A 14,231-nucleotide genomic window follows, 5' to 3' on the forward strand; every position below is an offset into this window, starting at 1 on the left:
CTAACCCGGAAGTAAGCGCCGCGCTGGTTCGCTCGACCGAAAGCCTGTGCATTTCCCCATAGACTTGCGGAATATCGCTAAAGATAAAGACCAAAGCTTTATGATGATTACACGTCATTGATTACATCAATATGATCTTTACACATTAGCACCACATGTGCTACAATCGGTAGACGTAAAGCGCCGCGAAACCCTTAAAAAACTTTATTTAGATGTTAACAGAGTTGGTTGTGTTGCACAACATAGAAAACAATGTTAGCAATTGTAAATGATTACAGTAGAGAAAACTAGTTAATGTTTATTTTAAAATCCTTATCTGGGCTACGTCAAAGGATGTGACGTGACGCGTGGGAGTCTCATAATTATTAATGAGACTGTGTTTTCTTGGCCAATGAGAAGACATTTCTCCTAAATATTCATTACAGCGCTGTGTGTGTCTCTATCTGACCCTTTAGAGATGACCCTTCAGAGATGACCCTTCAGAGTTGACCCTTTAGAGATGACACATGTTAGCAATCTGATGGATAAATGAAGAGAAAGCAGAACACTTACCAGGAGTTCTGATAATTGTATATAAACGTATATTTGATGTGAAGTATATGTGGGGGAAGGCTACTGCACTGAAAGTGACGTTTACATTATAGCCTACTATACTATAATTATATAGTATAGTATAGTATAAGTGAGTTTGTAATTATGTGCTATCCCTGGGATCAAACCCATGTCCTTGGCGGTGCTAACGCCTGCTCTGACCACTGAGCTAAAGGAAAGCTAGTTGTTAAGATTGTAGCGCACAGAAACACACTGCAAAAGTGACTTTCTTACTTAGTCTTTTATTCTTGTTTCCCAGTAAAAAAGTTTTTTTTTGATGAGCAAACTGACCTTAGAAAATAAGTCTTGTTTTAAGTAAAAAATATGAAATTTTGGTGAATTTGTGCTTAAAACAAGCAAATAAATCAATCTTGAAAAATTATCTTGAATTGAGTGACAAAGAAAAGGTCAAACTTAATTCAAGATAATTTTTCTTACCCCATTGGCACATTTGCTTCTTTTAAGCACAAATTCACTAAAATTTCATATTTTTTTACTTAAAACAAGACTTATTTTCTAAGGTCAGTTTGCTCATCAATAAAATACTTCTTGATTAAAATTTTTTTGGACATTTTTACTGGAAAACAAGAAAAAAAGACTAAATAAGAAAGTCATTTTTGCAGTGCAGGCGCGAATGGCCATCTGGAGCTCTCAGTGGGCCGGAGCTCACATGGACCAGCACACCTCAATAGATGTGTCTCGTTTCGGAAGGCTGCGTCCTCCAGAGGACTCATTTGATGCCTGTCACGTCATCAAGGCCGTCTCGTTTCATAAGAGCAGGTACAACCCTCCCCAGGCACCCTTCTAATGCAACCTACTTTCACAAGAACACATGAGGTGTATCCTTAGTTGCTAGACTTGTTGAACTCTTTTGGCATTGTTTAGCCTAGAACGTTTTTACCTCTTAAATTCATGTAGAAATCATTTGAATTAATTTGACAGGTGTGCTAGTTCAATGTGTTGTCAGAGCAACATACTTCCTGTTTCCTTTTCTGCCAGTATGTCCTACGAAGCATTTAGTTCTAAGTTTACTTTTACATTTATGCATTTAGCAGACGCTTTTATCCAAAGCAACTTACACTACATTATCCTATACATTTATACACAGGTATCTGCAATCCACTGGGATCCAACACACAACCTTGCGTGTTAACGCAATGCTCTTACCACTGAGATACAGGAAAGCTAAGTTGAGAATCCTCCGTATACCGCATCCTTTAGAGGACCTCTGGAGGACTCAAGGACGTAGCCTTACAAAACCAGACACAGCTATTGTGTCACGTTCTGAACTTAAACAGATGGACAAGTGGACTTGTACTGTGACCCGAGGACTTTTCCATCTCTTCAAATGCTCTATACTTGCAAGGTATACTTGCATTTAATCAAAAATAGATACTCATATTACAGTAAGTGTTTCTGTAAAACCGATGTGGCTTGAAAGTTTGATTTATGACCATAGACTGTATAAAACAGGTAATGACTCATATATTTTAGGATATGGAATGGGATCACTTTCTCTGGTGCCCGACCCGCTCTTCTCACAGCCTTCATGCCTGTTTTATATCCAGAAGCAGGCACACCATCCAGACCACCAGTTTTAGGCCGGAAATGAAGGCGATGAGGCGAACCATGGTTTAGCCCAGATCGGGCTTCAACGGGTTTTGTAGCTTATGTTCTTATTTTCACGTAGATTTTGGTGATTTATGTACAATATCTGAAAACGCTAGAAAACCTACATTTTTATGTAATGTTCATAATATCAATCAATATCTGTTCAGTTTCTAACAAACACTTAGGGACAATGTGTAGACTTTTAATGTCAAATATACATCATTTTCAGAATTCAATTAATAGGAAAAAAGTATTTTATTAGATTCTTATATGAACAAACATTTTAACAAAACACACTCAAACAGAACATAATTAAAATGTTGAATAGATGTTTAGTATAATTGCAACAGAAATAATGAACACTTAGAAGAGTTAACTTTCTGTCCCATTTTATCACGGTTTACACAAAAAACACTCAATGTCTTCCTGGAATGAAAAAATAAATTGTAAAGGGCTCTCTGGAACCTTCCAGGTGTTCCATGAGACTGTTAAGAGCCATTTCCTTGTCCTCTTCATCTACTGCCAATGCCGTGCTAAAGGAGAACAGTTTGTACATCGTTGCAGCTGAGGTATTTTTGCTCTCATAGAATTGTCGTCTCTACAATGGATTAAATGAAATATACATAACACGCACACGCACGCACAGACAGTAACAAATGATCAGTTAAGTTCCTTAAAGTAACGTCCCACAAACCATAAATAAATGAGCTATGCATTGAGTAAATAAAAGATTATAACAAAAATAAAGATAGAGATGGCAGCTTCGCCGCAGAGCCTCTTTACAACACCCTATCGAAAAAGAAAGCCAATGTTTTTTTCATAAAATTGCATCAGTGTCATATGCATACATGCAGTTTTAGATATAGTTCACGTTTTCTCATAACTGCTGATGCCTGAAAGCCGTCGTTCAATATATTAAATCTATGATAATGCCGTAAGTGAGTCCTGCCTGTCGCAACATTTGCTATTAAAATAACATTTTATCATAGTTAAATCTACATATCGTTCCCAACCAAAGTCGTTTTTGATGTGAACACGTTGAACATTAATGGACAGCTGTTTTTTTCAGTGTAGTGAAGCTTCTTCCATTGACATCCATTTAAAAACTGCCTCTGGTCTCTTTTCCTGCAATCCGGAGATAGCATGACTTTGACTAGCGATGGAACCAGAAGTCATGAAATGCTAACTCGCTTCCGGGTTTTGCATACAAAAATACGTCAACCCCTATTGAATTGTTTATATGCTTTTGCATTTATAACCTTTTATTTTGTTTAAATTATTATTCCAATTGAATTAATATTACACTTTAAAGGTATTATTAATGTGTTATACCACGGTCTGTTTGAATACTGGATTCTGATTGGCTGGAGGGTGTTCATTAAAACCCTTTAACACACGGTTAGCTCGAGTCAGTTTGATTACATGTGAACCGGTTTGATCTAAAGCTACACTGTAAACATCAATAACAGCTTTAGCTTAGCAAAGACCGTGGTATATGAGGAATAATCCACAGCTAGTCGTGCGTCAAAAGATTTTAATGCACCTTCGCGTCGGGTGGTTCTTTGGCTCCACGTAGCTGTGGATTATCACTTACTTGTTGAGGTTTTATGCTTATAGTTTCTTCATGAGAATTGTGGTGATCAATAAAATGAAGCACTTTTCAGTGAAAACGACTTAAAAGCCAGTATTACGAGACTTGAAGGACTGTAGTGAAACCAGTCACATCGGTGCACATGTTGAATGACAGGTCACATTCACCTGCAACAACATCCTCTCCAAAGATGAAAGGTCAAAGGTCACATTCACCTGCAACAACATCCTCTCCAAAGATGAAAGGTCAAAGGTCACATTCACCTGCAACAACATCCTCTCCAAAGATGAAAGGTCAAAGGTCACATTCACCTGCAACAACATCCTATCCAAAGATGAAAGGTCAAAGGTAGATCACAGTTTTGGAACAACATTCATAACAGAATTACAATTTTGGGGTGAAGTATCCCCTTAAGTAGAAATATACTATAATACATGTAAACAAATAATAAAACATTTGTATTTGTCCAAAAGTGTTATTGTCCGATAAAACGCTAGTTTTCTGAATCAAACAAAGGACCCACAACGTGGTCGATGCAATCCACTGGCTTTTGTTTTCATGTGGGGCTTTTATTGTGTAAAGGTTCACCCGGATGTGGTTGATGATTCCTGCTGGCGGTGAGCATGGCGGACATGGATGAGCTCTTCGGCAGCGATGGAGACAGCGACAACGAGCAGAGAGGTGCTTCACACTTCACTGAAGACTCACTTGTGTACTTTAATCGCTCTTCATCATCGGTCAGGTCAACGATCTTAAAATACCGCCGAAATATCACAGTTACGTCTGTAAGCAGCTGCTGTAGTCGCGGTGGTTTGATATAATACACATAACAAAGTGTCGACTGCCTTACTCGTTTACTTTCTATCATTTGTTTGCATATTTATTATAACTAGCAATCGCGCTAGCCATAACACATCCCTGGGCTATATATGTGCATTATATTGTATATATTACTATATGAATTGCAATTACTTGAATAATCAACAGGTAATGCAAAACAATACTACATGCATGTTTTGATTTGACGTATTGTTACGAATCTAATGTTTATGTTCTATAAGTTTAAATAAGTGTACTTGTTATTGATGAAGTGCTGCCTGTGGTATGTGAGTCAAGCTTATAATGCTTCATAAGTAACTAGTTATTTAGAATGAACCGGATGTGTAACCGACTCATGTTTTTCAGAGTCTGGCTCTGGTTCTGCCTCCGATTCTGAGCACGAGAGACCCAGATCTGTCAGCAATGCTTCGGGCAGCGAGAGCGAGAGAGACGAGGATGAGGATGGGGGAAAGCCCAGCAATAAAGAACTCTTTGGAGATGACAGCGAAGACGAGGAGCGTGGTAGCCAGCGCAGCGCGAGCCAGCACAGTGGTAGCCGGCGCAGCGTCAGCCAGCACAGCGGCAGCCAATCGGAGCGATCTGGCAACCAGTCGGACGCGAGCATGCACTCGGAAAATGAGCACAGTGGGTCGGAGCGGCATCACGAGGAGGAGGATGAGGAGGAGGATGATGAAAGGGGTCACAGGTCAGACGTGGGGAGCCCTGCCTCAGGGGCAGGAAGTCGCCGGTCTGAGAGAGGAAGTGGAAGTCCAGGCTCAGAGGTGGGAAGCCCTCGCTCAGAGGCAGGAAGCGGTCGCTCGGATCCCGGCACACCTCATTCAGATGGTGAAGGGTCAGGGAAAGAGACCCCTCAGCACTCCGGAGATGAGAAGTGGGGTGGGGATTTAAAGAGTGACCAATCGGAGGACGAAGAGAAACAGCAGAACTCTGACGACGAGAGGGAGCATTCGGATGATGAAGGGATGAGGCGGAAGTCAGGTGGGTGGCGCTGAACCTAAGACAGACAGTTTTACTTTTTATTAAAGACATGCATGTAGAGGATGATGTCGATGTTTGTGGTGATTCGTTTTAGAATCTGTAAAGGGCAGCGACAGCGAGGAGGAAATTACAAGAAGGAAAAAGAAAAAAGCAGCGTCAGACTCCGATTCTGATTCCGACTCAGGAACACACAGTGAGTAACACGCAGAGCTCCGGCTTCATGAAGCATTGCTGAACAACACCAGGCTTCCACAAATGCACTGACTGATAAAAATGTTAAGAAATGCAGTAACGTCTTTAAGTAGTCCATCAAGCAGCTTCTTGCAAGATGCTTGCACAATTTAGATTTAGATTCAACTTTATTGTCATTACACATATACAAGTACAGTGTAACGAAATGTAGTTTATGTCTAACCAGAAGTGCAGTTAGCAAGTGCAGGATATACAGTGAATAAATACAGAATACAGTATGAGAGAATATAATACAGTGGGCATGGACTATAGAAATATTTTGCAGTAGGAATGTTCTATGAAAATATGACAGTAGGTATATACCATGAACAATATATACAGATGACTATATACTATGAACATTAATGTACAGGTGGATATGAGCAGATAATAATTTAGACTTAACAATAGTGAAAGTGACCTAAGTGTTCATAAATGATTGACATTAGCTATTAAAGTTGCAATGCAATAGGTGAGTTAATGCAGTTATTGAGGTTACAGTGCAGTAGATTAGTTAGTGCAGTTATGGAAGTGGTCCATTAGTGCAAATGAGCATATTTCAGATGTGCAAGTGAGCAGTATAAACAGTCCAGTAGAGCAGATACATGAAGTATTGGTGTGTACAGTTCAGTCATGCATGCAGCCCTGTAGTGCAATGTAAACAATGTTATAGCAGCATTGGAGTTAAAGGTAAGAGAGGTAGTGGAATCAGTGGGGGGCAGAGTTCAATAATGAAACAGCTCTGGGAAAAAAGCTGTTTCTTAGTCTGCTGGTTCTTGTCCGGAGGCACCGGAAGCGCCTACCGGAAGGCAGGAGAGTAAACAGTCTATGAGCGAGGTGAGAGGAGTCCTTGAGAATGCTGCGAGCTCGTCGCAAGCGTTTCTTCTGGATGTCCTCAATGGGTGAAAGTGTAGTCCCTGTGATGCGCTGGGCTGTTTTCACCACCCGCTGCAGTGCCTTGCGCTCAGCAACAGAACAGTTCCCGTACCAGACTGTGACACAGTTGGTCAGGATGCTCTCTATCGTGCAGCGATAGAAGTTCACCAGGATAGTTGAAGACAGTTGGTTCTTCTTCAGTGTCCTCAGAAAGAAGAGACGCTGGTGAGCCTTCTTGACCAGGCATGAGGTGTTGGTGGTCCAGGACAGGTCCTCTGAAATATGAGTCCCCAGGAACTTAAAACTGGAAACACGTTCAATCACAGTAGAGTCAGGTGTTAAAAGAGCAGCATCTGTGTGTGTAGGCAAGAAAACCGCAGCGAATGACCTGTTCGGAGAAGCAGATGATATTTCATCAGACAGCGATGCAGAGAAGCCCCCCACACCTGGACAACCACTGGTGAGACACTTACACACGTGTTACACATTTGTCATCCCCACTCATTTATGTGGATGAAAGCCATGTTCCAGACGTCTGTACCTCAGTTGAACGTCTTTGCATGTGATTCCCTCAACTGAACTGATGCGATCTGTATGTTCAGGATGCAGAGGATGGCATGGACGGAGATCACCCTGAGGAAGAACCCGCTCCAGAGACCAGGATTGAGGTGGAGATTCCCAAAGTCAGCACAGATCTGGGCAGTGATCTCTACTTCGTCAAATTACCCAACTTCCTCAGCGTTGAGCCCAGGTGTGTTGATGGATTCAAAGCACTGAAGGCGTCGCGTCTGCTTCATCATCGCATTGATTCACTCTCTGTGCGTTTCTACAGGCCCTTTGACCCTCAGTACTACGAGGACGAGTTTGAGGACGAGGAGATGTTGGATGAGGAAGGGCGGACGCGTCTGAAGCTGAAGGTGGAGAACACGATCAGGTGGCGCTCTCGACGAGACGAAGAGGGAAATGAAGTCAAAGAGAGCAACGCGCGGATAGTCAAATGGTCCGATGGCAGGTGAGGAGACGCAAACACGTAACAGATGAGAAGATGAGATGCACCAGAAGTCAATGTCTCTCTCTCTCTCTCTCTCTCTCTCTCTCAGCATGTCTCTGCATCTTGGCAATGAGGTGTTTGATGTGTATAAAGCACCACTGCAGGGCGACCACAACCACCTGTTCATCCGTCAGGGTACAGGACTGCAGGGACAGGCTGTGTTTAAGACCAAACTCACCTTCAGGTGTGTCACACACACACACACACACACACACAGCTTCATGACTATGAATGTATGACATATAACAACTTGTTTAAAATAGCCGGCTGCTGCTCTCAAACTGTCATTTGACTGTGCCGTCTGAATGAAGAGTCACATTTGACATGCAGATGTGTGTGTCAGGATTCTGTGAATCTTGCAGAGGCTGATCTAAGCTTTTTGTGAGGCCATCACTGATTAAAAGTAGAAGTGCACTGATTGGCCGCTCAGAGACCGGAATCGGACGGTTTTTCGCAGGACGTGTGATTGGCCGGTCAATCTCACGTCTTGCCGATTCCAAACTGATCTTCTGTTGCCCGCGACGCAGTAACGTCACAGCCGTCAGTGTAAACGTGTGTGGGCACAGCCTGTCTTTCATGGCTTGTTTATGCTCGCATTTGTGTGTCCACCGTACCACGAGTCGCAGCTGACTGACACGCATCTCTCACATCTGATATATGACTGCACGCGTACAGACAAAGAGCTGCACTCACTGTAGGTCGTCTACTTAGGGTGCTAACAGTGATGCTAAACTCACGTTCACTCCGTGTAAAACCTCAATCCATTCAACCTGATTGCTTGTCTAACGTTAACACTGTGGTCATTTCATGAAGTTAAAATGACATTCACACGACTTCTACTTGTTTTGAAAATCCAAAAAAATGAATAAATCAACCTATATATGTGATTATCTGATTCAGACACATAAATCTTAAGAGAAGAATTCATTTATAATATTTGTAACTTTTTACTGAAGTTGCAGCTAAAATGAATCAAGCAGAGTTATTATAGTTTAGATTTTTGTTTTGCTAATGTTTTAAAATGACTTATTTTTAGTTTGTGTTTATTTTAGTTAGTTATATTTTAGTAATTTTAGTCAATAATTTTTATTTTATTTAAACTTCAGTTTATTTTTGAAGCAACATTTCACGTTTTTCTAAAAGATTTTAGGCCAATGTTTTATTTGATTTCAATGAACTGGACTGGATCAACCCACTTCTTTACGTACGATAAAGACTCTTTATTTTACATTTCAGAGAATATAATAATGTTAGTTTCAGGAACAGACAAGAATGAAGTTAAAGGACTGTTTTATTCTTAGGCTTTTGTGAGATGAGTACAAAAGAGAAAAAGGTCAATTAAGTGACAGTTGTTTATTAGGGTTCGAGCATGAAGCATTAGATACCTATTGTGTCAGATCGTATTATATTCATTATTTCTACTTCTTTTCATTCACAGAGTTATATAATTTCGGAGTTGTTTAGGTCAGAAAAGATCTTGTAATTAAATGAAGCTTTGAGAACTGCATTTAGGGAAATTGTAATGTTCAGTAATTTGTCTTAAGAAAATAAAATGTGTAGTTATGAAAAACTTTGTATTTACATTTATTCATTTGGCAGATGCTTTTATCCAAAGCGACTTACAAGTAGTTTTATACAGTGGCACAATACTGCAGATCAATCAGGGGTAAGGTGTCTTGCTCAAGGGCCCTTCAGTCATGACCTGCTGGCACTGAGATTAGAACCAGCAACCTTCTGATCACAAGACCAACGCTCTATAGTCTGTGCATAGAAAACCAGCATCGGCCAAAAATCTGATCACTTACAAGAAAATCTGAAACCGGAATCCAAGAGAATTGCAATCCGTGCATCTCCGTAAGATCAATGTTGCTCAGCTGATGAATCATTTCAGTTTTCCACCAGCAGGAGTCTCTGCAGCACCACAGCAAGCCGATGTAGAACCTTTCACATAAACTTGTGTAGACGACGTTGCCTTGTGATTTTCCACATACATAGAAGTTTACTTACTTTAACAAATCTTGATGTGCGTATGTGTGCGTTTAAACTAACAGTTGTGTGTGTGATGTGTGTAGACCTCACTCCACAGACAGCGCTACACACAGAAAGATGACGCTTTCTCTGGCTGACCGCTGCTCAAAGACACAGAAGATCCGCATCCTACCCATGGCTGGCAGAGACCCCGAGTCCCAGAGAAATGAGATGATCAAGGTATCACACACACACACACATTTTGAGCTGATGGAAATGTATGTAAAAAACATTTGATGGGTTGCACAGCATAATATAGTTATTTTCTGATGGGGACACACTATTCTTATTTCGAGGCACCCGGCACGTAATGCATCTCTACGACAGCGGGAGTTGCACATATGACCCAGTTATCTAAACAGATGGATTGAGGTGGAGTGCTGTGTCTCTTTTATCTCACCATTCAAGGTCCAATTTCATATCAAATGAACAGCCGTCAGTCAGAGATGCCAGCAGCAGAAACCCAGTTACCCTTAGACAACCTCAACATAACGCTACAGTCATGTGTTCATGAGCTTTATGAAGAGGGTTTTATAGAGAACAAAATAATAATGCAAAACGTCATGTTGGTTTGGCTGTTAAAAGAGTCTTAAGAATATGACTTTATTCTAGCAGGTTTACTGATGAAGTCATTTACTGATGTTTATGGCAACATTTACCTGAATGTTAAGCATTTTTCGGAGTCGGCTTTGACACTTGAGTGTATTGAACTCTATGTACAGAAAGAGGAGGAGAGGTTACGAGCGTCCATCCGCCGGGAGTCCCAGCAGAGACGCATGAGAGAGAAACAGCATCAGCGAGGTCTGAACGCTGGATATCTGGAGCCCGACCGCTACGACGAGGATGATGAAGGTGAAGAGTCCATCAGCCTGGCTGCTATCAAGAGCAAATACAAGGGCGGCGGTCTGAGGGGTGAGTGACATTCAAACCTCCACTCGCATCATGTCTGTATATGACTCTTTCTTTTGATAAATCTTTAGAAATGTCTCGGTGGTTTCGTGGAAGTCAAAGGGGTTTAGTGGTGTTTGGTTATTAACATTCTTCAAAATATATTTTTAGTGTTCTGCAGGCGAAAGAAAGTCGAACAGGTTTGACTTGACATTAGGGTAAATAAAAGACGGACGGAAAGGACCGAAAGCGTTTAAACTCCTTTTGGATTCTATGAAAAAGTGTAAAGTCAGTTTTTTTGATACACAAGAAAGAAAGCAGCTTCACACTGTAAGAACCCTCTGAACGCTGGGGCGTGAAAGCTCTCCTCGTGTCTGCAGGAATTAGGGCAGTACAGATGCCCTCTGAACCACTCCGGGGTTTTCGGTCTCGTCTCTATATTGTATTCCCTGGCTCCCTGCCGGTCTGTGTTTCTGCACAACAGATTCTTTCAATGAGTTTGAGACCCGCTGCGATCAGCCAGAACATTTTGCACTGCAACAACAGCTTGTGTTCCCAAAACAGCACGTCACACACACACACACACGTTCCCGCTGACAGTAAGAGCTGTAGCTGTTAGCCGATTACCTGCCGGCTCCTTGAGACTGCATTATGCTGAGATTTAGATTAGTTCTGGTAAGAAGTATTTAACTAAAAGAACATCTCTCTGGAATGGAGGTACGCTCTGGAGAATAGGGCCACATTTGTGAGCTGAACTTTAGTTTTTTTGTTTGTGGGTCACAGAGGACCGAGCCAGGATTTATTCATCAGACAGCGATGAAGGTTCGGATGAAGACAAGGCCCAACGGCTGATGAAGGCCAAGAGATTGGACAGCGACGAGGTGAGGACACGTCGACACACAAACTTTCTTCTGGTCCTCAGAAAGCATTTATTGAAACCATAATGGTTGTGTTGTTTCATTTATATAAATGCATTGTGCTGATGAGTGCCTAACCACTGACACAGTTCTACCTTAACATTTTTGTTAATTGAATTTTTCTAATATTTGTAAGTGTTGAATGTGTTTATCTGTTCAATCTTTCAGGAAGGAGAGAACTCTGGAAAGAGAAAGGCCGAAGAAGACGAGGAATCTGCTGCCAAGAAGCAAAAAAAGTATGTCATCAGCGATGAAGAGGAGGAGGAAGACGAGTGATGTTCAGTTGCTTTTATTTTTTTTATTCTGTGATTAGTTGATCACTATAATGTAGGTCTCCAGTATCACAACAAAATGCAGTGCTTTGTTTGTATATTTTGAAAGGCGTGAAAATGCTCATCATTGCAACACATCAATAAAGAAGAACCATCAAACCACTGCCTCTGTGCTTGACAGAAGAACGTCTCACAGTTACACATTTAATCATTTTGTGACGTAAACGAGACTCGATTACATGCTGTGGTAAGATAATCATCTTAACCTGTCATGTATGACTGCTGTTAGTTGAGAGCATGTGCAATTTATTGTGTGTGTGCGTGTTGGAGAGAGAGGTGTTTTATGGGTCACTGACAAAAAAAGGTTTGGCAAGATCAGAAGTAAAAAAATCGTATGCATCAGATATTTTAATATGCACTTAGTGTATTTATGTTGATTTTGTGTAATAAAAAATCTTGGGTTTTTACCTAAGTTAACTGAACATGTCACATGGTGTAACTGGCAAAGAATGAGAAATATTAGATATTTTATCTACCTAGAAGGAATGTAAACATACTACATGCATGCTAAAAGTATATAATTAATTTTCCGGGTTTAGAGCACATCACAGTACATAGACTGCTTTGGCGTCTGACCGTGGCTGTATCTCGTTATTGGTCCTGCTAGACCGTAGTGCTGCATTAAACACCATTTACCACAGCCCACTTTTACTTAGGATTGAAAATTACATCGGCAGTAATGGAATAGCTTTAAATTGGTTTAAGTCTCATTTAACCAACCCTTTTCAATTTGTAGCAATAAACAATTGAGGTGTCACTCAAATCACAAGTCCAGTACGGTGTACCACAGGGCTCAGTTATAGGGCCTCTGCTCTTCACAATATGCTACCTCTAGGAGATATAAAGGCAACAATGAGTTGAGTTTCTCTGATGATACTCAAGTTTATATTTCCTCGAAGCCTCACCAAACACAGCAGTTCAAGCGTAAAATACTGACTTGATTTGATTAAAAAAAGGATAACTTTACTCAGATAGACGTACACAGTATCTCAATTATCATCACTAAACCACCCACATAAAAGGATAATAATAGCTAAAAACATTAATTCACATTTAGCTGAAAAAGTACAATAAAAAGATCAAGTATAAAGACTGCACTATGGTGTTAATCACGTGATTGTATTTTACAGTATTTGACACTTTACAGGAAGATTTGTGATAGAAGTGTAACTGGTTTTTATAATATTGTTGAATAATCATTGTATTTCTGGGGACATACCTTATGATATGACATTAGAAAAACTGACCATACCAATAAATGTCAAATGATCTCACGTTTTCAAGAGTTACTAACCTTTGCATGCAGTGGTTATTGTCACAAGGGGTTATTCTCTGGCAATTAAATCTTAATATCTTAAATAAAATTAACAAAATTACTCCTTGAATGGTTGTTACGTCACCTTGACACTTAATGAATCTGACTCAGCTCACATGATTCCCCAAATTAATTATAATATTCAGAACAATGGTGCCATTTACTTTTGTTTAATATTCAAATGGCTAATTTAAGATTATTCCAGGGTAGCTCATGTGGTGTTTTGAGAATTTCACCTTTTTTAAACAGTTTTTATGGTTATCACATGGACATTTCTGCAGTTATTCCCCAAATATTTTCTCAAAATGAATTAAATCCAAAATGTCTGTCTTGTTCCTCAGAAAGGAGAATGAATGCAAGTAATTAGCAGATGTTTCTTGAAATTGTAACCCTTTATTATTTAAATGTAATGAAACCACAGGGACAAAAAAATTCTATACATTGACCCTTATACACTGATCCGCCGCGCTGCCCTAGAATGACGCGCACACGTGTACCTTCACTCTGTATTTTATCTCTAATTCATATTAATCGCAGTGGTGCAAAAAACCTAGCTTTCATTTTTGACATTTGAGCCAGAAAGGCCTGTTGTAAGGTATTGTACAAGCAAACATCTCTCACATTATGTGCTCCCTGTATTGAAGAGAAGGAAAGGCAGGTGATTTAATAGTTGATATTCATTCCACAACGCTTTCCTCTTCAGCACAGAGAAAGGTTTGGGTTTGTATGGTCTGAATGAATTGCATAAACACGTGTGTAATTTCACTCTGTGTCTGTCACAAGCACATGCACGTCTCTTACTGATGTCTGTGTTTTGTTGAGGTATGATGGGAGAATGTACCAAACATGCTAAACACCTTACTTTCATTTTAGTTTTGCATCTCTCTGTCTCTCTCTCTCTCTGTTTTATTGATGCAGCTGCAGAAGGATGTAGAAGACAACAACATTGTTATACTTTAAAAAATTTTTTTTACAGAAAACA

At 40.3% G+C, this 14,231-nt stretch overlaps 1 protein-coding gene and 1 long non-coding RNA gene across 2 annotated transcripts; both read left to right on the plus strand.

The window, feature by feature from the left end:
- Positions 1-1,246: 1,246 nt before the first annotated feature.
- LOC306899364 lies at positions 1,247-2,188 on the plus strand. Its single transcript, XR_013787197.1, has 3 exons — positions 1,247-1,371; positions 1,700-1,957; positions 2,086-2,188. It is a non-coding gene; the product is annotated as an uncharacterized lncRNA (long non-coding RNA).
- A 1,976-nt stretch (positions 2,189-4,164) lies between these two features.
- On the plus strand, positions 4,165-12,038 carry leo1 (LEO1 homolog, Paf1/RNA polymerase II complex component). Its single transcript, XM_079465934.1, has 11 exons — positions 4,165-4,474; positions 4,979-5,611; positions 5,706-5,804; positions 7,084-7,178; positions 7,321-7,469; positions 7,551-7,730; positions 7,819-7,953; positions 9,842-9,977; positions 10,520-10,709; positions 11,469-11,566; positions 11,771-12,038. The coding sequence occupies exons 1-11, from the start codon at positions 4,417-4,419 to the stop codon at positions 11,876-11,878; spliced, it is 1,881 nt and encodes a 626-aa protein (XP_079322060.1). The 5' UTR covers positions 4,165-4,416; the 3' UTR covers positions 11,879-12,038.
- Positions 12,039-14,231: the final 2,193 nt, after the last annotated feature.

This window comes from Barbatula barbatula (genome assembly GCF_947034865.1).
Source record: "Barbatula barbatula genome assembly, chromosome: 10".
Classification (NCBI taxonomy): Eukaryota; Metazoa; Chordata; class Actinopteri; order Cypriniformes; family Nemacheilidae; genus Barbatula; species Barbatula barbatula.

Excerpts from the sequence above, each read along its gene's own strand:
- leo1 (XM_079465934.1), top strand. The coding sequence starts at position 4,417 with ATGGCGGACATGGATGAGCTCTTCGGCAGCGATGGAGACAGCGACAAC. Across the intron at positions 5,612-5,705 it reads AGGGATGAGGCGGAAGTCAG|AATCTGTAAAGGGCAGCGAC; the intron begins GTGGGTGGCGCT and ends GATTCGTTTTAG. Across the intron at positions 5,805-7,083 it reads TTCCGACTCAGGAACACACA|GCAAGAAAACCGCAGCGAAT; the intron begins GTGAGTAACACG and ends CTGTGTGTGTAG.